Raw genomic sequence first — 26,672 nt, 5'->3', positions numbered from 1 at the left:
CCTTCTGGGTTCACACCATTTTCCTGCCTCAGCCTCTGGAGTAGCTGAGATTACAGGCACACATCACCACACCCACTGTTTTGTATTTTTAGTAGAGACAGGGTTTTACCATGTTGGCAAGGCTGATCTCGAACTCCTGACCTCAAGAGATCCACCCGCCTCGGCCTCCCAAAGTGCTGGGATTACAGGTGTGAGCCACCATGTCTGGCCAATGTCCCATATATTTAACATACTTAAACTCCATGGGATTTTAAATGCAAATCTCACCATTCCCTTGCTCAAAATCCTTAAATTTCTAAAAATAACTCTAAGGTGTTAATTGGTATTCAAATAAAAATTAGTTCTATGATGAAACAAGTCTAGAAAACTTTCAATCACAAAAGGTTAAACTGCTTTTAAAAAATGAGCTTCTAGGAGTCATATGATATCGCATAGTGTCTCTCTAAACTTACTTCATCAGAAGTAGGCTTGGCAAATGTTCATCTATAGGAAAAGAGAAACAAAATTCCTTATCTTGGCATTCAAGGCCTTTTTAATGTGGCCCCCTGTGAATTCTTCTAGCTTCGTATCTCATTATAGCACCGCAACCTCTTCTAGTTAGATTGAACAACTTGTACATAATTTGCTGATGAATGAAGGCCTCTTGGTTCATCTCCTTCCCTCAGCTAAACTGGCACCTCTTCCAGAAAACCTTTCCCAGTCTCTACAGGCAGAGTCAAAGACTTCTGCCTGAGACACCTGTCACTGTCCTGTGATTATTTCCATGTGCTGTGAATTTTTAGGAGACAGCAACTCTTCACTTCTAATGTTTCTGGACTGGAATACTGAACACAGTCTCTTAATATTTGGAGTCCCGCATTAATCCAAATAAAATTTAAAATAAAAGTATTTTAATTACCTTAGGTTTTACTACCATAGATATATTTGATTATTGGATTACACCACGACATTCAGTCTTTGATGTTAGCAGTATGTCTATACATGGTTAACTAATTTTTGGCAAGAATAATAACATGTGACAAGGATTCTCTCCTTTGACCAAAACTTGCTATGTAGATAATTATTATAGTATGTTATTTAGGGAATCATGACAAGAAAAAGTCTGCACATGTTCACTACAGATGCAACCATCCATATTTTTGTCCTGAATATTTTCGATCCACAGTTGGTTGATTCTGCGGATGCAGAATCCATGGATACAAAGGGCCAAATGTACAAGCAGAACACACACTTTATCTATAGATCAACAAATCAAGGAAGTATGCTGTAAAATGCTGTATCTGCCTGAAAAATAGGAGATACATTTAGAAAGAAATTATGAACAGTGATTTCTTGTAACTAAAAAAAAAAACTCTAAGACAATATGTTTGTCTTTAAGTTTTAACTGTACAAATGCAAAACCAAAGTAAATTCAAGCTTAAACAAGAGTAGTTTCAAGTCCAAGCTACCAAGCACTTACAGTTTCTCTATGTTTTTAAACTAAATTTATTATTTGAGACAGTCTTGCTCTGTCACCTAGGCTGGAGTGCAGTGGTGCCATCTTGACTCACTGCAGCCTGCGCCTCCTGGGTTCAAGTGATTCTCATGCCTCAGCCTTCCAAGTAGCTGGGATTACAGGTGTGACCACCACACCCAGATAATTTTTGTATTTTTTTTTTTTTTTTTTTAAGTAGAGATGGGGTTTTGCCATGTTGGCCAGGCTGTTCTTGAACACCTCACCTTATGTGATCCACCCGCCTCAGCCTCCCAAAGTGCTGGGATTACAGGCGTGAGCCATCATGGCCAGCCTGTTTTTGAACTAAATTTAGACTTTCGATGTTATCATAAAAAAAAAAAAAAAAAAAAAAAAAAAAAAAAAAAAAAAAAAAAAAAAAAAAAGTGGTACAACTGGGCCTAAAACCGTCAGGAGCTTAAAAAACACTAACCAATCAGCCACTGTATTGTGTATTTGTTTGATTATATTTACCTGTATTTATTTAAAGCCCACTGTATCTGTCTTACATTCAAGTTTTGGGAAGAAAGCTTTTTTTATTTTAAAATTCATTTTACATAACTGCCTTTCTGGTCAGCTGTCAGAATGTAAATAGCACTAAGAATCCTGCTAAATGCTCAAGAGCAGCAGTGAGTGATCCTATGTTCCTAAAGGGAATGAGCCTGTTTGCCTAGAGCAAAAGGAAGAGCACTTAATTATTCCATAGACCTCTTCAGCTATGCTTCACATGTCTTCAGAAGCTCCTACCAATGCAGCTGCCAACCATTTAAATTTGGGATGGGGTAGGGCGGGGGATCTTTGGATTCACTGCTTTTGATTGAGGGAAATTTACCCATAATTTCCTTTCCTCATCTCTCTCACTCCTGTTGAAAGGCTGCCACCATGGTAGATCTTCTAAATTTCCATTTTAGCAGCAAAATATCAGGGGGACAAATTATGCAAATAAACATTTGTACACAAAAACAATCTCTCATCTGAAAACCTTAGGGCCAGATTGTGATTCAGAATTCAGTCTCTCATAGTTTGGAAAGATAATGAGACACATAACCTTATATCTCAATTTTCCCAAAAGAGCTTAGCACCCCATAAAAATCACATTAAAATCTCCACAATGGCTATGAATATTCACACTAAGTAGGACAAATAACAGCCTCACATCAGTTCAGAACAAATTTTGCAATCAAATGAGTCCACTGCAAAATTTAGGTTAAAAATTTCAGTTTCCTGATAGTTCTGGATTTGAGAATTGTGATTATGAACCAGTTATTTCCAAAAACAAAAATGAAACTCAAAGAAAATAAAATACTTAAATTGAGGACTTTGGGGAAAACAAGTAGGTAGACATTTTTCAATCAAAAAACATTATATATAAAAGATGGTATTCAATTACTGTTTAAATAACTGAAGATTAACTGAGTAGATGAATGGAAGAGTTTCAATTATATTTTTAATTTAAATACACACAACTGTTCTAAGCCTGTGTCCTGTGTAAAAGGGTTATTAAAAGGTTCAGGTAAGTTGACAGACATTAAAAAATTAACATAATACAAAGCCAACATACAATATTATTAAATTGTTCAAAAGAAACAATCTAGTCAGATTTCATGACATCAAATAAAGCTAATGCATAAACTAATTAGACTTCTAAACCAATTTAGGCTTATTAATTATCCCTCAAACTAATCTTGAGGGGCAGTGTTTAAAATCCATAGTAATTCAGTCAACAAACAAACAAACCAGTCAGTAAATTACGTTTGGATATTTGAATGAATAAATTCTTACCATTGCAAATCCAACATCTGCTTTCTTTAGTGCTGGGCCATCATTTGTACCATCACCAGTTACAGCTACAACCTGGCGTTGGTCTGAGACAGTGCTGTCAATTATACCTTAAATACAAGCAAATATTTGTGTTGTAAAAACATTACTCTTTAATAAGATGATTCTGAAGAATATCCTGACTAGTCGGTTTTATAGACTCAAGGTTAAAAATAAATAAACAAACATAAAAATGGAAATTGCTTAGATGTTGGGTGAGAACCTACTTCAGAAACTATGGGTATATTCAGAGCAATATCCTGTTTTAAACATTTAAGATAATCACTTAAGAACACAATTTACCTAAGGTATCAAAGGAAATGTATTTAGACTTTGTTAAAACAGATGATATCCATGACTCAATCTAATATTCAGTATCCATTACTATTTTGGGAAGCAGAGCACATTTCTGTATTAAGAAATTGTGAAATAACTGAAAAATCTACTTACCTTTAACCAGTGTATGCTTATCAGTAGGAGATGATCTTGCAAGTACTCGAAGCTTTGGCCAAATCTTGTCTATCCTCTCTTGCTCAATCTGTAAGTGTTTATCAAAGTTAAAATATGCCCATAGTTTCTTAAATCCTAATGAGCTATCTGGCATATTTATCAGTAGCTCTCAAAGTGTGGTCCACAGAACAATACTATCAGAAACTCCTGGGAACTTGTTAGAAACTCCTGGGAACTTGTTAGATCTTGGGCATGGACCCAGATCTATCTTAGTGAATACTGTGGGGCAGGCCCAGCAATCTGTGTTTTAATAATCTTGCTAGGTGACTCTGATGCATACTCAAGTTTAAAAGCCACTGTTTTTTATATATCATTATAAGACCAAATTTTAAAAATCCCCCCACTGCCTATGAAAATAGAACTTCCTTAATTTAGCATTAAGAAGTTCAGAGAGTTTGGGGTTCCCTAAAATATGCTCCATACCAGCCTTTCCAACCCATCTCCCATTACTCCCTTATACATATTGTACTTCTGAAATTGGCCTAGATTCACTGCCGCTACTTTCATATAGCATTCATAGCAAGAAATGCTTACTCTCTTTAGTACCAATTTATTACTTCTCTCTTTTATCCCTTAGGACACTAGTATTTTGCTTCCTAAGATATAGACTGCATTTATTTCATGCATGGTGCCTAACATAGTGCATATTCAATATGTGTTTGTTGAATTAAATTCCTAATATATTAAACATCTGTCAACCAAAAACAAAATATAATGAATCTTTACCTCTCCTTTTTCATTTCGTATTCTTCTGTTAAAATCTTTACCTTCTAGGCACAGAAAATCTTCCCCAGGATGTAAAATACCACATTTGGTAGCAATGGCCCGAGCAGTATTAATATTATCACCAGTGACCATCCGCACAGTAATTCCAGCCCTCTGACACTTTTTAATTGCATCTGGCACCTGGTTTACATTAAAAAAAAAATTACAAAGTTAATTTGGTATTTTTAGAGGGAAAAATATTTCACTGCACATAACTGCATTACTTTATAGTCTCCCAAATGATGACAATGATACAATGACTTAATAATGATTGATTTCATTTCCAATACTCAACATTTCTTGCACTATTTTCAATAATCTCTTTCCAATTCCACTGCCAGACTTAGCTCAGGCTTCATTTTCAGCTGTCATCTACTAATTTGTTTGCAGTATTTATTTACAGAAGGCTTTTTAAAGCACCCTTTCCCCTGGCAACCATTAGGCAATCTTTTCTGGTTGGCTTTCTACCTTTCTGGTTTTACTACCCAGATTACACCAGAGTAAAATGTTGGTATTCTTCGTTTAGGGTTAAGGGTGGCTCACAATCCATATCTTTTAAGGTGTTACCTTACCTACTCCCATACCTTCAATTTCCATCTAATTCCATCATATTCTAATGACTTTAGAATCCACATCCTGCCCCTACCTCACCATAAAAGGATTCATAGTTCCACCTGAAAAGTGGATATCGATGCAGGTGTCTAAAAGTGAAACCATGTTTCCTTTACCTATCTAGCAGAAACCTAAGAGTCACCTGTACCTCTTCTTTCAGCTCTCTTATCCTACATCCTTAGAAGCCAGTAAATCCTGTGGATTCTACCTCAAACTTGCCCTGCATCATGTCTCTGTTGCTTGTTGCCCAACCTACTGCAATGGCTTTTTAATTGGTACCCTGCCTTTAAGTTTGTTCCTCCTTTAAAACATATGATATACTTGGTAGAGTTTTTTATTTTATTTTTTAAACAGAAATACCCTTTCTTAAAATATATGCTGATTCCTCAGCTGTTATACACAAACCACAAAGTTCTCAGTATAACAGAATCACTGTTTGTGCCTGTGCTACTACAGTTCCTTTCACCTAGAAAATCTTTTCCTGCTTTTCTATAACCAGAAAATCCACATGGATCCTACTGGAGCAGGGGTTGCATATTAAAATGCCTACAGGATCATGGAGGTAACATACATGAAGAAAATATGCTGAAAATGACAAACTCCCGAGACAAATGCCTAATGAAAGAGCTATTTAGCTCTAGCCTATTTCTGCCATGATGGAATGAGAGCCCAATGTTAACAGAACCTGTAACTGCAAAAGAAAGAAACACAGATTTGTGCGTAATCTCTTCATACTTAATGTTTCTAACTCCCCCCGCCCAACAAAGATAACTTGACTGAAGGCTAACTTTGGACTGCAGCCTAGCTGTTTGTGAAGTCTATCCTAAATCCAGTGTAAATCTAAGTTATCTGGAGCTTTCTTGGTGTACCTAGACAAACCTGCACCTTCATCTTATACATACCTCTGTTACAGGTCATTAAGTCATACTATAGTTGTTGTTTACCTGAATCTTCAATGAGCTTCTTGAAGATAGGACCTTTACCTTATCTTTGCATCACCAATACCTAGTACACCTTTTGTTCATTTAACAAATAAGCACCAGGCATGTAACTGGAGCTAAGTATTTACTGAACTGCTGAATTAAATATCTTTGGGATAATAGCAAGGTACATTTTCTAAGGGGTGCACATTCCAGACAAGGTACTTTTTTTTCAAGATGGGTCTCACTCCATCACCCAGGATAAAGTGCAGGGGTACAATGTTGACTCACTGCAACCTCTGCCTCCCAGGCTCATGTGATCCTCCCACCTCAGCCTCCTGAGTAGCTGGGATCACAGGTACATGCCACCATGCACAGCTAATTTTTTGTATTTTTGGTGGAGATGGGGTTTCACCATGTTGCCCAGGCTGGTCTTGAACTCCTGAGCTCAGGCGATCCATCTGCCTCAGCCTCCCAAAGTAATGGGATTATAGGTGTGAGCCACCATGCCCAACCCAGGGTACCATGTTTTAAAACATGTATGCAATGTAATTAATTGCAATTTAAATACATATTTATCTGTAAGTTTTAAGATTTATATCATAGAAGTTATTTCCCTCTACCCAGTCAACTCTTAGTGATTCAAATCATTGGAGGGGGACATCATATGCATTTACTCAAACTAATATTTACTGAATGCCAGGCACTGAGCTTAGGTCCTAGTGCCAGAGTGATGAGCAAAAGGACAGGGCCTGCTTAAATTATTTTTTCAAAAAAATCAGTATTTGACACTAAAAACACTTGTCTGTTTTATAAATGTATATATCTCCTGTTATCTCATTTGAGATAAAATCTATCTTAAATTTTTATATCTAAGCAGTCCTTGATTAGGTAGTATCCCAGGATCATCTGGACAGGGAAACAATGAGTAAAAGGGAGAAATTGGTCTCAGGTTAAAACTACGTGGCAAATAATACATAAGAAAGGCACACTAACATTTATTAACTGCCTACTAATCATCAGATGCTTTCAGCTTAAAACTCACAAACTATCTCTACTATTAACATATAAGAAACTAAAGCAAGGCCAAGTACTTATACATATGTAATAAAAACTGGATTTGTTCTAGACATCTAATTATTCAAGAATCCCTCCACCAGAACTGCACTGTACAAAATAAACTCAGAGAAAGCTGTTTCATATTACATCGTCTCAATTTAGTATATAAATACCCATCTCATTTTGTGATACTGAAAAACAAGTGTCATTTACATGCTTTAAAAAAGACAAAACTCTCCATCAACTGCAATGCCAAGAGCATGATAATAGACTGATTTGTCTTTCAAAGAATGAAAGTTGCAGATACCCTGATTTCATGTTAAAGTTTAAACTGTAAGTCAATATATAGAACTTTGAAAAGCCAGGCACAGTAGGGCATGCCTGTAATTACAGTTATTCAGGAGGCTGAGGTGGGAGGCTGCTTGAGGCCAGGAGTTTGAGGCTGCACTGCACCATGATCTCCTGCCTGTGAAAAGCCACTGTACTCCAGCCTGGGCAACACAGGAAGACTCCTTCCTTAAAAAAAACAAAAACAAGACAAAATAAAAAAACAACCTTTGAATGATTCTCCTGTGACCACATGGCAAACATTACTCACCTGGCTATTTTATAAGCATTTGAAATTACAAAACCCCAAACCAAATTTATCTTAATCTCGCAACAGGCTGCTGTTTCTGGTTCTCTTATTACATTGGTAACCCTCTATCAGCTACCAAGTTATACAAGTTACAGACTGGTTCTCTAACTTGTATAGAGATAGTTAGCGACCACCTCCTTTATAAGACTTCTAATTGTGGCAACCTCTTAGTCATAAAAGCCTTCTTCCCTAGCTATACACTTTCTCTAAATATCTTGTTTCATCAGTGATTTCTTCAGACTAGCCCACTTTCAGGCTCTGAGGTCCAAATGCTTGACATACATTTGGATGTCTCAGATACCTCAATAATGTCAAAAACGGCATATCCAAACCCAACATATTACTTCCTACTGGTTCTATCCCCACTTACTTTGAAATCATTCCTTTCTTTCCATCTCCTATGCCACAACTGTAGGCCAAGCCATGATCATCTCTTGCCTGGGATCACTGTAATAATCTCATTAGCTTCCCTGCTTCTACTCTTCTTCATCTCTAATCCCTGTCTTACATGTACCCAAAATAGTATTTTTATAACATAAATCATGTCACTTCCCAGCCTGAATTTCAGAAAATTCAGAGCCCTCACAGCCCAGTAAGGCAAGAGATCATCTCGTCTCCCCTTTCTTCTTTACACTTATAGCCACACTGGGCTCTTTTCCACCTTTAAAATAGCTAAATACTTTTCTCACTCTCACTTGCATTTACATGGCAGACCCACTGTGAACCATCAGATTGCATCTCAAATGCCACATCCTCAGAAATTCTTAATGCAGTCTCTCTCCATTACTTTATTTCATTACACTGTGCATATCTTATATAGCCCTTTTGCACTTGTAATTGTCTTATTTAATATCATCCCCCCGATACGCCACCCTGCCACCCAGAATATCTTACGGCCTATGAGAACAGGGACCAAGTCTTATTCCTCCCAGAATTCATTTTTCACTTGACACGGTGTCCATGTATCTATCATTCTACCTACTTAGCTGTCTTCTTCCTCTAGAATATAAATCTCAAGCCTATTCTGGTCACTGCAGTATTTCCAGTTCCTAGAAGAGTGCTACACATTAGGTTTTGAATCAATTAGCTGATAAAGTCACTGAACAAAAGTGGTTTTCTGTTAGTGCTTTTACTTATATTGCTTTTTTGCTCAGAATGTACCTAACTGCTCGCTCTCTTTCTTGGTTTAGATAATACTTCCTCCTTCTTTAAGAATCAGATCAGGTAATTAACCTCTAGGAAGTCTTACCTGACCCCTCCAGTGGTCAATAAAGCACAGTAGTCTTTTAGGCATATGTGTTTTAGACAAAGCTGGTATTTTAACACACTAGGTCTATGCTCTATACATTCTCCATTTTTAAAAATGTATTTTTACACATGTCTAACGCTCTATACATTTTTGATTTTTAAAAATCTGCCAAATAAGAGTAATAATATGCATACCTCATACAGGTAGACATTTAAAAAAATTACTTGTAAAACACGTGGCTTAAGTATATGGCACACAGTGAGAACTCAATAAAAAGATGCTATTAGGCTAGGTTGAGAACTCCTGTTCTCTGCTCATATAACATGCTCTGTATATACCCAGCAAGGTACTAATATCCTGGATTGCAATAATCATGTGTTTGGTTCATCCCACATAAGACAGTAACTCCTTTGAGGCCGGGGATCAGATCTCAAAACTCTTAAGTCTCTAGTACCTTAGGATAGTGCCTGGCATACAGTAGTTGTTCAACAAACTTAAAAAAGGCGAAAAACCAAACAGCGAAAAAAAAATTAAAGAGGGAAATCAGCCTAGAGCTGCACGCCATCCAATATGACAACTACTAGCAAGATATTTTAATTTGAATTAAATAAAATTTAAAAATCCTGTCTTTCAGTTGCACTAGCCACTGAAAACTAGAAGTCAGTAGTCACACATGGCTAGTGGCTACTGTACTGAACAATATACAGAACATTTCTATTATCACAGAAAGCTCTACTAGACAATGCTAGTCTAGAGACTGTGAAAACAAATAATGGCACCTATTATTTAAGATAAATAATAACTGAAAATTCTGCCCACTGCAAGGCACTGTGCTAGGTTATGGTGCTATGAATACATAGGATCCCAAAGACAGGCTGTCTTTAAAAAGCATAAAAGCTAGCATATGTACCGTAGGTACTATTATTTCATTTATCTTGGGCTCACACAGAAAAAAAAGAATCACAAACACCAAGAATTTTACTAGAAAACTGGTTACAATTAAGGCCTAGGTCCTCTATAGTTATGAGATTCTGCACATGCAGAACACAGAATGTTTCACCACCTCAGGTCTCACAGGATCTTCAATCCCCACAACAGCAATGCATGTAAGGCCGGTGACAATATCATTTTCATTATCCCACTCTGGTTCTGGTTCTCCTGCTGGAAAATCTCTGAATGCAAGACATATGGTTCTCAAGCCTTCTGATGCCATCGGTTCAATCACAGTTTTTACAATATCATCACGGTCCCTTGGTCTGAACACTTTTGCCTCACCATTAGCACTCAAGATTTTGAAACACCTAAAAGGAAATGTTGAATCCAAACATCAATAATTTAAAAAAATAATGGTTAATGCCATTTAAGTGAAGTGGCAGGCCTAGAAATCATGGGATCTGATATCTGGAATTTAGAAAATTATATATAATTCATTTTTATAGACTTAAATTCACTTTTCACCCTCCCCTTTACAAAACAGAACTAATATGTATGGTTCTCATTTGATAGTTCTCCATTTATCAGTTACTCTAGAACTTCTCTAAACCTTCTCTTTTGGAAATGCAGTGCTTTCAAACTTTCATAAAGAATCCCTGGGTGGCAAAGGAGAATAAACTATATACTTCACCATTTTGGTACAGAATCAGACATTAGTTTGAAATAACACCAAAATCACAAATGTTTTCTTCTTTTAAGGTAAAAAGCCAAGTGTAGTCAACCCCTTACCTGAGATGTTGTTTCATCACCTATATTGTTTTAACCATGAAAGAAAAAAAATAACTTATTGTTAAAATAAGCATTCTATCAGAATGGGAGTTAATGCCAAAATAGTTATTTTCAGTGACACTACCTTTTCTTTCATTACGTAATGAATAAAAATCATACTATATACCTATTTAAAGTATGTTTTTCATAATGCCTCTCTATACTCCTCTCCCTTGATGATGCCATCTCTTCCTGCTTCTAGGGAGGTAATTCCCAAATCCCCATCTTCCGTTTTGTTTTTCAAAGCCTTCCATCACTGCTGAAAAATTCTACCCAGATGTTTTATCAGTACCTAAACCTTAATGGATGAAAGACTGGAAGCCGCCTCTTCACTGCCCATGTAATGTGCATCAACATTACCCTAATCATTTTGATATAAGTCTAAAATTTCACCTTAATACTTATTTTTCCTGATCATCTCTCACTATTAACTCCTAAGTCCTATACATTTCTCCTCTGAACAGCCTCCTCAATGTGTCCACTCCTTTTTATTTCTCCTGCTACTAATTTCTTCTGGTTCTTACTTCAAGCTACAAAGCTACAGCTATTGCCATAGCAATAGCCTTTTAATTGGTATCTGTCTCTAGTTGATTGTTTTTTTTTTTTCCCTCTAACCCACCTTGTTCCCTGATGCAAGAATTATCTTCAATCACAGCTTTGATGATTCTACTACTTGAAGAAAAAAATACTTCATTTGCGTTATCTGGCTTACTTCAATTTTAACTGCTCAGCCCAACATTTAAAAAGTCTCCACAACAAAATGCAAACATTACCGTGGGAACACTTGCTGTATGTTTACTGTCCACCAGGCTTCATGCTAGATAGTTGGTATGCATTATTTAAGTGCCACAGAGTTGGTGGTCATCACCCCCTTTCTCAGACAAGGAAAATGGAAGTAAGGGAAGAATCTGCCCCATATCCAGAAGCTAGTTAGTTGCAGAGAAAGAGTCAATGCCTGATCTGTTTTGATTAAAAAAAAATTCTCTCCTAAACCATCTATCTACTACCCAGCAAGCCAGGGATGAAACAGATTTCTAACCTTTTCAATGAAATCAGGTAACTGAGCATACTGTGGCAAGAAGAAAGCTGTACATGGCCTGTGTGTCACAAAAGCCCATCACTATTCAGCTGAACTATACAACCAGATATCCCTCTCCCCAATATGACCTGCATATTCCCATCTCCTTTCCTCTGCTGTGTTTTCTCCACCTTGAAGTTATCATTTCATACCAAAATCTATCTTAAATGCCACATCCCTACAGTGTGATCTCTCACCCAAAAACTTTGTACCAATTTATTATATGCTGCCTTCAGTTATTTATTTATATATTTGTCTCTTAAACTAATTGTAAAGTGTTCATTAATACTGGCTTATAATCCACATGTAAGCAAATTAAAAGTATATTTTAAACATTTACTTTAATATTTTAAATATTATAATTTCAAATGAGTTCCAATTTTCCCAACTTGCTCTTAACCAGTATTTTTTTTTTTAACCAGTTCTCTACTTCTTTAATGGAATTAAAGAAACCAAAATAATTTCACCACCTTTAATAACAAATAAACATCAGGGGAATTATATGTGAACATGTAATAACAAAATTAAAGCTACTGGTCTGTACAAGGACAGTAAGAAAAATTAGTATTCAAAATGACAGGAGATATTTAAATATGATACTGCAGCAGCATAAATATGATAAATCTCATTTTGATATAAATGGGGAATTTCCAAGATCCAGCTTTTATGCTTTGCTATTCTAAAAATTACTTCATAATTCTCCAGTAACCACAATGAGCACTGAAGATCTAAACTTGAGGCCAGGTGCGATGACTCACGTCTGTAATCCCAGCACTTTGGGAGGCCGACACAGGCAGATTACTTGAGGTCAGGAGTTCAAGACCAGCCTGGCCAACACTGTGAAACCCTGACTCTACTAAAAATACAAAAATTAGCCAGGCGTGGTGGCAGGTGCCTGTAATCCCAGTTACTTGGGAGGCTGAGGCAGGAGAATCCCTTGAACCCAGGGGTGGAGGGTGAAGTGAGCTGAGATCGCGCCACTGCCCTCCAGCCTGGGTGATACAGGGAAACTCCATCTTAAACAAACAAACAAAAAAAAACAAAAAAAAACCAAACAAAAAAAAAGACAGACATAAACTTGATTTTCTTCCCAGGAGGCTTTTCAAGATTCTACATATTAAATAACAAGTAAATCAACTTCTAAAAATAAACCATCAAAGTATACTTCATTAAACATACCAAATTGAATGTAATGGGCTTATTTTCCCTATAGCAAAACACTAAGAAATTAAGAGAAGCTAGAGTGTGAAAATGGCAGAATAGCAGGGGCAAATATCTGGATACCATAAAATATGCTAAAAAGCTCTGAGGTCCTATCAAATGCCTGATGTTCACAAAAAGACAACAACAACAACAACACAGTAGATACTCCATAAAGCAACTATAGTCAGTAATTTATTCATCCAAGCATTTTACTCTTACTTTTTCAGAATTATCTCAGATGCACCCTTGCTGAATATTCGATAACTTCCATCTGAATTTTTCAGGACAGTACTCATGGACTTCCTAACAGAATTGAAGGTATAGACTTTGTACAGTGCTTCTTCTGGTATTTCATTTCTAACATCCTGATAATCCCGTTTTAAATCCAAAAGAAGTCCCAACAAGGCACATTCAGTTTTATTACCAACGTGACGAGGTAATCCACCCTCTTTCTCTGGTGGCTATAAGAGAAAAAGGTTTAGTAGCTAGTATCTCATTTCTCTATGAACATTTAATTTATAATGTAAAAAAGAATGTGACATTCTAAAATAAAATTACAGAGCAACTGTCTAATATCAACATTTTAAAGAAGGATATAGAAAAGTAAGGTAGAAAGCAGCCTGGGGTGAGAATGACATGAATTCTAATCTCAGTCCTGCCAGTTAGCTATGTGAAATTTGACAATTACCCAACTGCTGTGGTCCTTGGCTTCAGCATCTGTAAAACAGGAGCACTTATGACCCCAAAATTAAGTGATATAAGATGTATAAAGTTTATAGTTGGTTCCTAACACAGAGTGGAACTTAATTTTAATTTCCTTTTCCTATTTTCACTTAACTTTTATACTAAATCATTCAAAATTAAATCTACTTCACCAATTTTTATGGCTTAAAAGTACATGCATTAAAATATTGTTCTCTTAAACGCAGTGAGAAGCTTCATTTCCTTCATAGTGCCTTCAGAAATACCACTTTACATAATTATCACAATGGTATTAAGGGCAGATGTGATCATCTTTACTCAGTAATTAAAGAAGGTAGCTCAGACTTTCAGCTAGTAAAAGGCAAAGCTAGATGTAGAACCAAGATCCCATAACTTTCCAATGCAATCATCCAATTCATGTATGTTTTCCCTAATGAACAGCTTGCAATATTATTTTTGTTAATGACTGCCATCCATAAATCACTAGAAGAGATTAAGTCAAACATAACATCGCATGCTTTCTGTTATAAATAAGATTTTTAAAACTTGTAAAGTTGAAAATTTTTTATTATATGGTAGCACAAGTCTAGAATTACTTTACTGCATTAGTTCTAAAAAGGTCTAAGGACCACCTTTTAGGTAGGAACTACTGAGAAACCAAACAGAGCACATGGCAACCATATATAAAACATGTTATTTTAAGTTGAAATTGGCTTCAAAATTTTCTCTAAGTTGAGAGCTGACCTCCTATAGTAAGACAGTTTGATCTTTCTCAAAAATGAGCTTAATAAGAATTTAAAATTAAATACATGCTCTGGTTATATGGGTCGAGAGTTTCTGAACACAGGAAATTCAAAATATAGGAGAAAAACATAAGTAAACAATGTTTATGTTGATCAGCAGACCTCACTCATAACACAAATTTAAAAACCATTATATAAATAAATATATGCCTTTTAAAAACTTAACACAGTTCAGTTTACATACAGTAATGGTGGGTCTGAAGACTTACATATAGTCTGATCATTATAGATTTAAAAATTAATTTTCATATATATAAATTATTTCAAAAACCTTACCAATATTTTTGATGTATAAGCACAATTCACAGAAATTCCTGTTACAAGATAGGACAAAATATTTGGTGGAATAGCTTCTGGTTCAGGAACCTTTTTATAATGTTTTTCATTTATGTAAGCTTGAACGACTGTCATTCTGTTCATTGTCAAAGTTCCTGTTTTATCTGAACAAATGGCTGTAGCATTTCCCATGGTTTCACAAGCATCCAGATGCCTTACTAAGTTATTATCTTTCATCATTTTCTACAGTGACAAAAAAAAAACAACTAGTTAAGCTGCATATAAAACCAATCACCTCATTACATTAAAATGATTATAAATTGTTTTAAAATTAGAACTAAAACTCCCAGCTTTCTATAAATACAATGTATAAAGTACCAATGTAATACTAAAAATTATTTTTAGCATATTTGACCTATTAAAATAAGCTAAACACAGTACTAGAGCTTTCTGGGGTTTCAATCATTTTGTTGCTGCATAACATAACCTAGTAAATCAATTCAGGTACCTACATCCGTACACAAATAACACTGAATATATGTCTCCAACGGTTTTTGCAAAATGTCCTCACATTACAAGAGCAATGACAATCTGTACTGTTAAGTACAGTGGTACTTATAGTAGTCTAACAGTATATTAAAGGATTAAGCCTCCTTATTAAGTGGAAAACAAAAGATTCTTACATCAGCGCCAAGGAAAAAATAGCCCTTAGCAGCTAAAATAAAGAGCTTGTGGGTATGTAGTTGATTTTTTTTTTATTATTAACTCTGATAGAGTTAACATATCAAAACTAGAATGAGTCATTTTTTAGCTATTCTATATGCTGGCAGACTTGGCATTTTCATCCTTAGCATCAAACTGTGTCTCACTTCTTTCTCTCATTTACAACAGAAAAGATCATTTCTAAAAAACCAACAGTTTTCACAGTAGTCTCACAGGGCATTTAAGTTAAAATACCTTATCATTAGTCCTCAGCACTTAATGTGGAATGGGTTAAAAACTATATGGAGTTATTTTACAAAGTGTTTTTTGTGATGACTAATATGCAAGATACTGCAAAAAAACTGGTTCCTTGAAAAAATATGTGAAAAAGGGATGTGTATTTCCTAAATTACTTGTGATTTACATATTAAAGATTAGAAAAATGAAGTTCTGCAGTAAAGAAACCATGTTCAGTTTTGTGAAACACTAACAGAGAATCCATAAAGACTATACCTGTGTGAAAAGAACAGTAATTGGTAACATTAGAGCTAGATAAACATCTAATAAAGGCTTAAAAAAGTAGTTAACTTGTTCTTATTAATTTTCTGTTCAAAAAACATAAGTCAATCCTACCAGTATCTTTCTAATCAATTGAAAAATTAGTATAATTAATGACTACTCAAAATGAACTAATGACAGTTCGGTAAAATGACTGTTCTATGTGTCAAAAACTTGTATTTACCCCAATATTTCAAATTACTTTAAAATATCAAAAAAGGACAAATAGATGATTATACTGTATCTTATCACTTCAATACATTTACCAATTTATTTTTGAAACGAAAGTTGTTAAATGCCTGAAAAGAAAATAAACTCAAACAGTAAGCAAAAAACATTCTTATCAAGACAGGTCTAATAATGAAGAATGCAAAGGTAGAAACGATGACTAATTAATTAGTATTGCTCACTGTCAGCAATGTTTCTTAAAGAGAACTAGTAATTAACATTTGAAAATTTACAAAAGCAGCATTCTTCGTTTGGTTATAATTTTTTACCTGCAAGATCATTTTGAAAAAAACAAAAAAAGTTCAAAACTGTCCAAGCTACATCTTTTTTTTAAAAATCCAATCCACCTTTTCCGTAAGACAGAAAATTGATAAAAATAAATTAATAATCTTCAAAAGGATTATTACTTTAAGGTAAACAGCAGTAAGCAAAGCCATCAAAGCTCATTTCTTAGCATTCTACTTGGAAAACAAGAAGGACTGAGCTACTGTAAATCAAGTGGTCAGAGGAAGGTGACATTTGAAGAGACCTGAATAAAGAAAGACAGCAGGTTACTCAAAGGAAGGAACAAGTGGGCCCTGAAGAAAGAATACAGTTGAGATGTTTGAAAATCATCAGGAAGGCTGGTGAGGCTGGGCCAGAAGAGAAGGGAATTGAGCACTGAGAGGTAAGCAAAGGCCAGATTGGCAGGGCCCTGCAGGCCATGGTAAGGAGTTTGCATTTTACTCTAATTGTCATGAGAACTGACTGAAAGGTTTCACACATAGAAATCATAATTTTTAACTTTTTTTTAATTTTTAGAAACATTAGCCTAACACGCTCACCTTAATTTTACAGATGGGAAAGAGGAGGTGACGTGACTTGGCAATACAACTATCACGTAGAGAAAATCATGCTAGAACTTTGCCCAGCAGAGTCGTGCTTAGTATTGTATCAAGGTTGACCTATGTGGAATGCACAGGTCTCCTACAGAGATATTCAACTGGTGGGAGGTACAGGGCATCAATGACAACATTTCTAGAGAAAATAGTGTATTTATGAAAGTCCTCACTTTCAGAAGCAGAAAAGGAGTAACTAGATGGGCATTTTCTATACCAGCCAAGGCTTTAAACATAACAACGTCTACTGAACTATTTTCTACTTACTTTGACTGAATAAGCCAGTGAGATCGTAACTGCAAGTGGAAGACCTTCTGGCACTGCGACCACTAAAACTGTAACTCCAATAATGAAGAACTTCACAAAGTATTGTATATAAATTGGTGTGCACTCAGCAAGCCATGGTCTTTTCTGAACCCAGAAGGTGTCAATGACAAAATATAATACTAGAATGATAACTGTGATGGCAGACATCAACAGACCTTTCAGAATAGAAATGAAAGAAAAATGTGATTATTAAATTTCCAGACACTACCACTGCCAGATATATATTAAACACTGTAAAGAGTTATAACTTGCTTGACAGTATTGAATTCCTCTGAGAAATTACTTCTTTCTTGCACCTAACTTATAACTTGACATTGTCAGATTTAATTTTTTGCTTCCAAGTACAGTCTTATCCCCAGGAGAACTGAGAGAAAAACACTTAGGATTCTTTCTTAGACTTAATTATATCTTTGGCCTTGTACTGAAACTAAGACAAAATAATACACAATGATAAGGAAGTATCCAAAGCTTAGAATAAACTGGTGCTTTACATGTTCAAGAGGCAAGCTCCCTAATGCTTAAAGAGAAACTGGTCTGATCAATGGGGGGACCTAGAATTAAATACTCAACCCATGTTTTAAAAAAATAACATTATAATAAATAAAATTATATAACACGAAGTATTATTTCTTCAATTTGTTTGCTCTATCCTTACTGCTTCATTAACTTAGTAAACCAAGAGTTAACCATGTATCTTGTGGGATACTCTGCTCTTTGACATGTGTATTAAAAATAGGGCAGCTGGCTGGGCACAGTGGCTCACGCCTGTAATCCCGGCACTTTGGGAAGTCGAGGTGGGTGGATCACCTGAGGTCAGGAATTCAAGACCAGCCGGACAAACATGGTGTAATCCCATCTCTACTAAAAATACAAAAATTAGCTGGGCATGGTGGTGCGTGCCTGTAATACCAGCTACTCAGGCTGAGGCAGGAGAACTGCCTCAACCCAGGAGGCAGAGGTTGCAGTGAGCCGAGATTGCACCACTGCACTCCAGCCTGGGTGACAGAGCAAGACTCTGTCTCCCACTCCCAACCACCCCCTCCAAAAAAAAGAGGCAGCTGGGCGCAGTGGCTCACGCTTGTAATCCCAGCACTTTGGGAAGCTGAGGTGGGAGGATCACTTGAGCCTAGGCATTTGAGACCAGCCTGGCCAACACGGTGAAACCCTGTTTCTACTAAAAATACAAAAATTAGCTGGGTGTAGTGGTGTGCATCTGTAGTCCCAGCTACTTAGGGGGCGGAGGCAGGAGGATAACCTGAGCCTTGGGATGTCAAGGGTTCAGTGAGTTATGATCATGCCACTGTATTCCAGCCTGGGTGACAGAGTAAGACCCTGTCTCAAAAAAAAAAAAAAAAAAAAAAAAGAAAAAAAAAGGTGTAAGTCCACATATCTGGTTCTAACATCCCAATCTAATGTCTACTAAGTGGATTTACCACCTCAAATCCACCTTTTCCCCCAACACTACATGAGTCAGTATTACCACTTGGCTACATATTACAAAGAGCAAATACTTGCTATTAGATAATAAGTGTACTGAGGACAGAAGCAAAAACGTCACTTTTCCCATCAGACTCCTAGAGAGCAGTAAAATGATGCAATTTAAGCAATTTTAATAATATATGCTTATTCATCCACACAGTGTTCTTCCAAAAAGATGCTACTGCTGGAGGTCATGCTGTTTCTAACCTCAGAGCTCTGCTTTTTCCCTTAAAGAATGGCTGTATTAACAGGTATTTTCTAGTGATGGCAGTAATACAGTAACTTCAGCTGCACTACAATGACTCCATTCAGGGCAGAACTTTAACATTAGAGACATAACTAAAAATTCTCATAACCAGTAAAAAGATGAGCAACATGTGTGATGAAATTTTATTAAAATATAATTAGTTCATCTTTACTGAATAACCTCACAGGTTGCCTTTTCTCCACTTAATGCAGAAATTCAGAGAAGAGTGCATAGGCTTGTAACTGGACAGACTTAGGCAGTAATCCTAACCCGACCACTTATTAGCAAATTATAAGTACCTATAGTAGTAACTCAAAGGGCCTGGTGCATTGTAGCTAGAACTGAAAATATTTCAAACTCCCCTTCTATTCACAAAGCAACAATTTCCAGCCTTAAGTGTATCAAAAGACAATTTTTAAGCAGAAAGCATATTTAAAAATAAAACACTTTATTTTCTTCTCTGTATCATACCTGCTTTGCCAATCTGAACAGCCAGTTTTGTAAGTTTCCCTTGTAAAACAGATTTTTCCTTTTTTGGCAAATTTGCTTTCTTTTTATCTTTTTCATCACCATCTCCACCTTCCTCACTCTTCAATGGCTGCATTTCCATGGCTGCACCATCCTGGGCTTTTGCTACATTTAAGAGCAAATAGAACTTCACTATACTTTAAAGGCACATATCACTATTAACATTTTAAAGAAATTTTAAAAATCAGTTTCTTACAGAAACCAGTAAAGGTATAAGCATTCAGCTTTGTGAGTGTGTGTGTGTGTGTCTACACAGAGAAAATAAGACAATAGTGACATTAGGTTGTGAAACTTTGTACCATATTTGAAAATGTTGTGCTAGGTAATGAGGATGAGGCATACAAGGTCCTTAAACTGAGAACTAAAGAATACTAAACTTCTTTTCCTGTGTGTTATGTTAGGTAACATCTAAACAACATAAATCCCTCCCCTACAATTTATGACCATAATGTAGAGATCATGTATAACCATATGTATATAGAAATATGCATATATGACTCTTAAATAAATGCAGTAACATTTATGCTATATATTTTGTTTCTTATGCATTTTTGCTACTATTTAATAACCAGTGTTCAAATACTTGAAATACTTAAGTTGAAAGTTAATCTACATAAATTTACCCTAATCCGAAAATCTAAAATACCCCAAAATCTGAAACTTTTTGAGCACTGACATGACACAAGTGGAAAATTCCACACCTGACCTCCTGTGATGGGGAATAGTCAAAACTCCATTTCATGCACAAAATTATTAAAAATGTTGTACAAAATTACCATCAGGCAATGTGTAGAAGGTGTATATGGCAATGTATAAATAAATTTCGTGTTTGGAGTTGGGTCTCATCCCCAAGATATCTCATTATGTACATGCAAATATTCTAAAATCCGAAAAAAAAAAAAAAACCCTGAAATCTGAAACACTTCTGGTCCCAGGCATTTCAGATAAGGGATACTCAACCTGTACCACAAATCGTACTTAAAATCTTACTAACATTGTAGTGACAACATGACTAAGACACCGGCAGGAAGAAAGGTTAACCCAAGATAACATATATTGTTGATTTTCCCTGCCACGTGTATCTTACTTTTGAATAAATATGGTATACAGTAGATTTTTGGATATAATGAAAACAAGCTCACTATACTTTTGTCCTCCTAAATTTACCTTTGTTGCGATTCTCAATAGCTCCATCTTGTTTCTTATCTGTAGGAACAAAATGGGAATTAAAGCTTTCCAAAAGAAATGAATACAGCCATGCTAAATTATGCAGAAGTAGTTCACATTTCTATAACAGTTGTTACACAATGGTGTGTGTGTCTACAGATTAGAAAACATTTGACTTGTGATGACCTGCTGGGTCAATCACTCCCTAAGTCTTACCTATGGGAGAATACCGCAAAATAATTTAGGGTGTCTATATTTGTTTTATTTTTCCATAAGACTTCACTATTTTATAAGCTGTAATAAACCTAAATATGATACAAAAGGTTTTAAAACTAAATACAAATATAACCCTAAGAAAGCAGAAAAGGGCAGAGGTGGAGAGGGAGAAAGAAGGGCAGAGGTGAAGAGGGAGGAGGAAGGGATGTTATAAAAAGACAATGGGCAGCCGGGTGTGGTGGCTCATGCCTGTAATCCCAGCACTTTGGGAGGCCAAGGCAGGTGGATCATCTGAGGTCGGGGGTTCAGGACCAGCCTGGCTAACATGGTGAAACCTCATCTCTACTAAAAATAAAAAATTAGCCGGGTGTGGTGGCATGCACCTGTAGTCCCAGCCAGTCAGGAGGTTGAGGCGGGAGAGCTGCTTGAACCCGGAAGGCGGAGGTTGCAGTGAGCCAAGATCATGCCATTGCACTCCAGCCTGGGAGATAGAGTGAGACTCCGTCTCAAAAAAACAAAAAAACAAACAAAACAAAACAAAACAAAAAAGACAACTGGCACACAGCAGAGTGTTGATGAGAGTGAGGACAAAAATTGTACGTACAAAAGATAGGAGAGGCAACTTAGTAAACTAACTAGAATACGAATGTATAGAATAAGCCAGTAAGACTACCAGGTAAGGTAGCTCTCCAAAATCAGCTTATAGTTGGAAAACACAGAAAGATGAGCATATCTGAAGCAATAAAGTAACGAAGGAAGGGACAGGCCTATTGTCTGGAGTAGGCACTACAATATTAAAAATGCCAAAGAGCAGCAGAACCATTCAGCCTATATTCTTCTAGCTTCTTTATCGAGGAGAACTATCTTCAAACGGAAAACATGGAACAAACATGGTCAAGAAGGAACAGAAGCTCAAGATTGATGAGGAGATAGTAAGATAATACCTAGCTAATTTTAATGAGCTCAAGTTTGGAGAGACCAGACGGCCACAGTCCAGGCCACTGAGGGAACTGAGACAGATTACCCTGGACTGCTTCTGAGTAATCGCTAAGGCAGTCAAGGGAATGGGAGAAGGGCTGGAGGTCCACAAAAGAAAAAATGTTGCCCTGTTCTTTTAAAAACAACAACAACAACAACAACAACAACAAAAGGGAGTCAACAAATTAGATGTTAATTTCCAGGGAATGTTCTTGACTAGATTAATAAAACCAGTGTATAAGAATCAGGGGGAAAAGGAGCTTACTGGAAAAGACACTGTGGAATAAAGTGAGGATGCAAACTTTCCTTCAGCGTTCAGTGACTTTCAACTCCTGTGGATTAGGATGGAGCGTGGCATAGAAGGGTAGACTCTTGAGCCAGAGAAGAGGGTGTGACCTGCCACTTACTAGCACTTTGATCTAGAGCAAATTACATAATCTCCATAAGCCTCAGTTTACTCTTCAGTAAAAAAATAATAATAGTCTTTACTTTGTACAGTTGTGAGGATTAATGAGACAGTGAATGTAAAACACTCAATAAATAGAATCATTATTGTGCTGGTTTTCAAACCGCGTTCTACTCAGCCTTAAGAAACCTATGGAAGCACATTGAGAACTAATTCAAGGAGGACATAGAAAAAAAACCTAGAATGGGGGGCTTGCCACCTGGATCTGCATCCAGAATTTTTCACATACATTTTTGTTTCGAAATAGAGATTTTATAGCTAACGGCAAAACTCAAAGAACAAAGCAAACCACTCAAATATTAAAAACACTGCTGTAGTTATAGCAAACCAGGATTTTAGCCAGGCAGTTATTTTAGAATGTTTCAAAATATTCATGTGAGAAACAACAATATGGGTTTACTATCCTAAATAACATCAAATAAATCTAAGTGGCTAAAGCACCGTAAAATGTTGTCAACCTAAAGGGAAAAGACTCCAGAGGGGTAATCCTGAGTGGGAAGGAAGGGTGGTACAGCAGACACTTAGAAGCAGGGTGGGGAGGGCTTTTTAAAAGTGGCATGCCCCTAACTAGGAGATTCTGAGATGTCTCTTGTGTATAACAGTTTCTTGTAAGATCCTTGCGGATAAATGGTATGTAAGATTATCAAGTTTGCTGATAACAGAACACTTGGAGGGACGGCAGATACAACGGACCAACATTTTAAAAAGATTTTGATATCTAATGATGGGCTGAATATAACAAAAGAAATGTAAGGTGTCAAAGTGAAGTCCTAGTCTTGTGTTCAAAAACCAAGCACATTAAGTATAGTAGAATAGAAACGTGAATAGTTGAAGAAGATTAAAAGAAAGCTCAGTGAAACCAAAATATAATATGGCTGATAAAGCTACTGCTAAAGTAGCAGAAAAAATCCGCCGTGAGAGTTCAATTCATTTTGCTGATCAGATGACAGGGGAAATTCTACACCTAGAGAATAAATGCAAGAATGCCAATGGAAGTATTCAAGTAGATGCTGAATTTCTCTGGCCATGGTAAAGGGGACTGATGTATTCTCTTAAGGCCCATGCTATTAAGTCTAAAAGAAAAATCTTCTTTTAACCTTTTGTGGAATTTTTCATACCAGAATCTCTTGAAAGAAGGTACTAGTTCTTACGAATTACTTGCCCTATTTCCAAATACCAATTATAGAAAATTGTTATTCTTACTTTTCTTTTCCTTTTTCTTCTCATCTTTCTTCTCTTCCTCTTCACCTCCAGCTCCAAGTAAGGTAAAGATAATTCCAGTTTGAGAATTTACACCTACAGCTGTAACTACCATTCTTCCAGAGCCTTCCATTACATGAGTACCTATAACCAAAAACATAGTTTGTTTTTAAAAATACTAATAGATTTCCTTGCTACCACCAAATTTCAAATTTCAGTAATATTGTTTTTAACAGCCTCAACATCTAGGAAAATATCTATAGATATATCTATATATCTATATCTATATCTATATCTATATATATTTTTTTTTTTTTTAAAGGCAGGGTCTTGGTCTGTCACCCAGGCTGGAGTGCAATGGTGTGAACATGGCTTACTACAGCCTGGATCTCCTCAGCTGAAGTAACCCTCCTGAGTAGCTGGGACCACAGGTACACTCTGCTAATTTTTTAAAAAAAATTTTCTAGAGACAGGGTCTCACTATAGTGCTCAGGTTGGTCTCAAACTCCTGGGCTCAAGCAATCCTCCTGTCTTGGCCACCCAAATTGTTGGGATTACAGATTTGAGCCACCATGTCTGGATCAATAAAATAAATTTAGTAAGACATTAAATAAAACTTATTTCTTGTGCTTAAGGTTTTAACTCTAATCAGTCATATCCAAGTTCAAAGCTCAATCTACTACTCACTTACCATGTAATATTAGGTAAATTGTAACAACTCAGTTCCCTGTCTGTACACTTCATAGAAATATGAGATTTACATTTCTCATATAAACCTATAAATGTCAAGTGCTTAGCATACTGCCTAGAATTTGTAGGGGTTCAATGAATGCTCATTAATTGTAACCTAAGGTATGAGGGACATTTCTCTGAGAAAAACACTGCTTATAAAGAAACAACATATGTATCAATAACAACCAATGTCACACTTCCCACACCCAACCTCATAACCTCTATCTAACACAAGCTTTCATTCCAGCCCGCCTTCATAACTGCAATAGCCCCCTACCTAGTCTCTGTGTCTTCCCAGTTCATCCTGAAATCCGTTTTAATCTTCCTAAAATGTGATTTCATCATATACTTCTCATGGCTGAAAAATTTCTGATTCTTTGTTGCCTACTGGATTGAGTCCAAAGTCCTCACCTTGAGAACGACCCAATCTTACAAACTTCCTCATCTGCTACTCTTAACATAAAATTTCATTACAGAAAACTAGGAATCAGAGATGGGAACATGGATTAAATTCTATGTCCCTCAAAACAATTTTGCAAGTTGACAGGCATTATTATTCTCATTTTCTAGAAACTTGCCCAAGGTTATACAACTTTTCTTTTTTTTTTTTTTTTTTTTTTTTTTTTTTGTAGAGACAGGGTATGTGTTGCCCAGGCTGATCTCAATAATTGTCTCCCGTCTTAGCCCCCAAAGTGCTGGAATTACAGGTGCGAGTCACCGTGCTCGGCCTGAAGGTTATACAACTATTAAATGTCAAGACAAAGATTCAGTCCAGCTCTGTCAGAGGATAAAGAGTGTATTCTTCTTTAGTTATAATGCTGATAAGTTTGCTTACGGTTCTCCAACTTGTACATCCACATCTCTATATCTTTCCTTATTCACTAAAAGGCTTCTAATCCCTCTATTCTAATCTTTTTGTTAGTTTTAAGCAGGCTTTAAAGCAACTTTTTTTTTTTACACTAAAGTCTTCTTTACAGTTATTGATTTGTATTTTATTTCCTCGTTTACAATCTTCTGGAGCAGCATCTACCATAATCTTATGAACCAAGTTTATGCTCAAGGATTATTTGCTAAGTACGCTCATAAAATATTTGTACTTACTCAAGTATTTAAGAAACTATATTTGGCTATTAATTACTGAGTAACTTATCCAATATTGTTTTTTAGGCCTTTGCTTTCTTGCTTTTAAAAATCCATATTGATTATTTCACTAGTTATTAGCTTCTTTGCCAGTGAAAGTGCAGGGAAAACAAGAAATATAATTCAAGATAGTGAAACAGTAAGTATTATGCATAACAGATAATTTATTTCTTTTAGCAACTCTGGTTTTCTCCAGATTCCAATTTTTTAGGTTCTATTTTGCCTTACCACAGGTAATCAGATGTTGGCAGTGAATGTGCTCAGGCAAAGTAAACAGTTTTAAGTCTTGGTCATATCCCCACCACTAACTGAATACTGCTTTTAAAAATCTAAACTTAAGAAGCCAAGAACAGCAGTCAGAGATGGCATCATGAGAGTAAATTTAAAAATAAATGCATGTCATGCTTTTTAGTACATTTTTGGAATAGGGAAATAAATGCAGAAAAACTTTCCCACCCATACTGCGATAAGGGACTCTACAAAGTTATTTCAGTCTTTTCTTAAATGTGGAAAATTTATAGAGTTCTCCTGGTATACTTGGTGTGTTAGGAACCTGAGTCTACATAAAGCTTACCAGTCATCTCTGTTAAAACAGAAAGGACCAAAGTTCAGTTAGAGGAAATCAACCTGAAGAGCTAAGCACTATGTAAATAAGTGAGATGTACATAAAAGTCCATGCAGTATACATAGCAAACAGGAGAGACTATCTTAGTTTGTTACACATTGTGGTCTGGTGAATCTGTGATGGTAAGGTATGATTAGATAGCTTCCCTCTCCTTTGGAAAGGTTATAGATTTTATTTGGTTAACATTAACTACAGTTCCTTAGAAGCATGGCAAGGTAAGTAGAAAGAGTTAACACATTACACTTAAATACATTATATTTATATATCCAAGCTCTTTCTGGCTATTTGGTATAAATGACAAGCACACCAATACAAA

At 36.0% G+C, this 26,672-nt stretch overlaps 1 protein-coding gene across 6 annotated transcripts in view; it reads right to left on the bottom strand.

Annotated features, from left to right (window-relative positions):
- Positions 1-26,672, bottom strand: part of ATP2B1 (ATPase plasma membrane Ca2+ transporting 1) — a 121,880-nt gene that overhangs the window by 18,945 nt on the left and 76,263 nt on the right. For all 6 annotated transcript variants that reach the window (XM_030819873.1, XM_030819870.1, XM_030819869.1 and 3 more), the window contains exons 6-15: positions 23,863-24,003; positions 21,000-21,038; positions 19,776-19,937; positions 17,519-17,733; positions 14,886-15,128; positions 13,324-13,565; positions 10,126-10,363; positions 4,547-4,726; positions 3,761-3,848; positions 3,275-3,381 (exon numbers count right to left, since the gene is read on the bottom strand). In XM_030819873.1, the coding sequence (XP_030675733.1) occupies positions 3,275-3,381; positions 3,761-3,848; positions 4,547-4,726; positions 10,126-10,363; positions 13,324-13,565; positions 14,886-15,128; positions 17,519-17,733; positions 19,776-19,937; positions 21,000-21,038; positions 23,863-24,003 (1,655 nt within the window). The remainder of the gene's footprint in view (positions 1-3,274; positions 3,382-3,760; positions 3,849-4,546; positions 4,727-10,125; positions 10,364-13,323; positions 13,566-14,885; positions 15,129-17,518; positions 17,734-19,775; positions 19,938-20,999; positions 21,039-23,862; positions 24,004-26,672) is intronic.

Source organism: Nomascus leucogenys, chromosome 10 (genome assembly GCF_006542625.1).
Source record: "Nomascus leucogenys isolate Asia chromosome 10, Asia_NLE_v1, whole genome shotgun sequence".
NCBI lineage: Eukaryota > Metazoa > Chordata > Mammalia > Primates > Hylobatidae > Nomascus > Nomascus leucogenys.
Note: the sequence above shows the minus strand (reverse complement) of the source record. Positions and strands in the feature narration are given on the sequence as shown.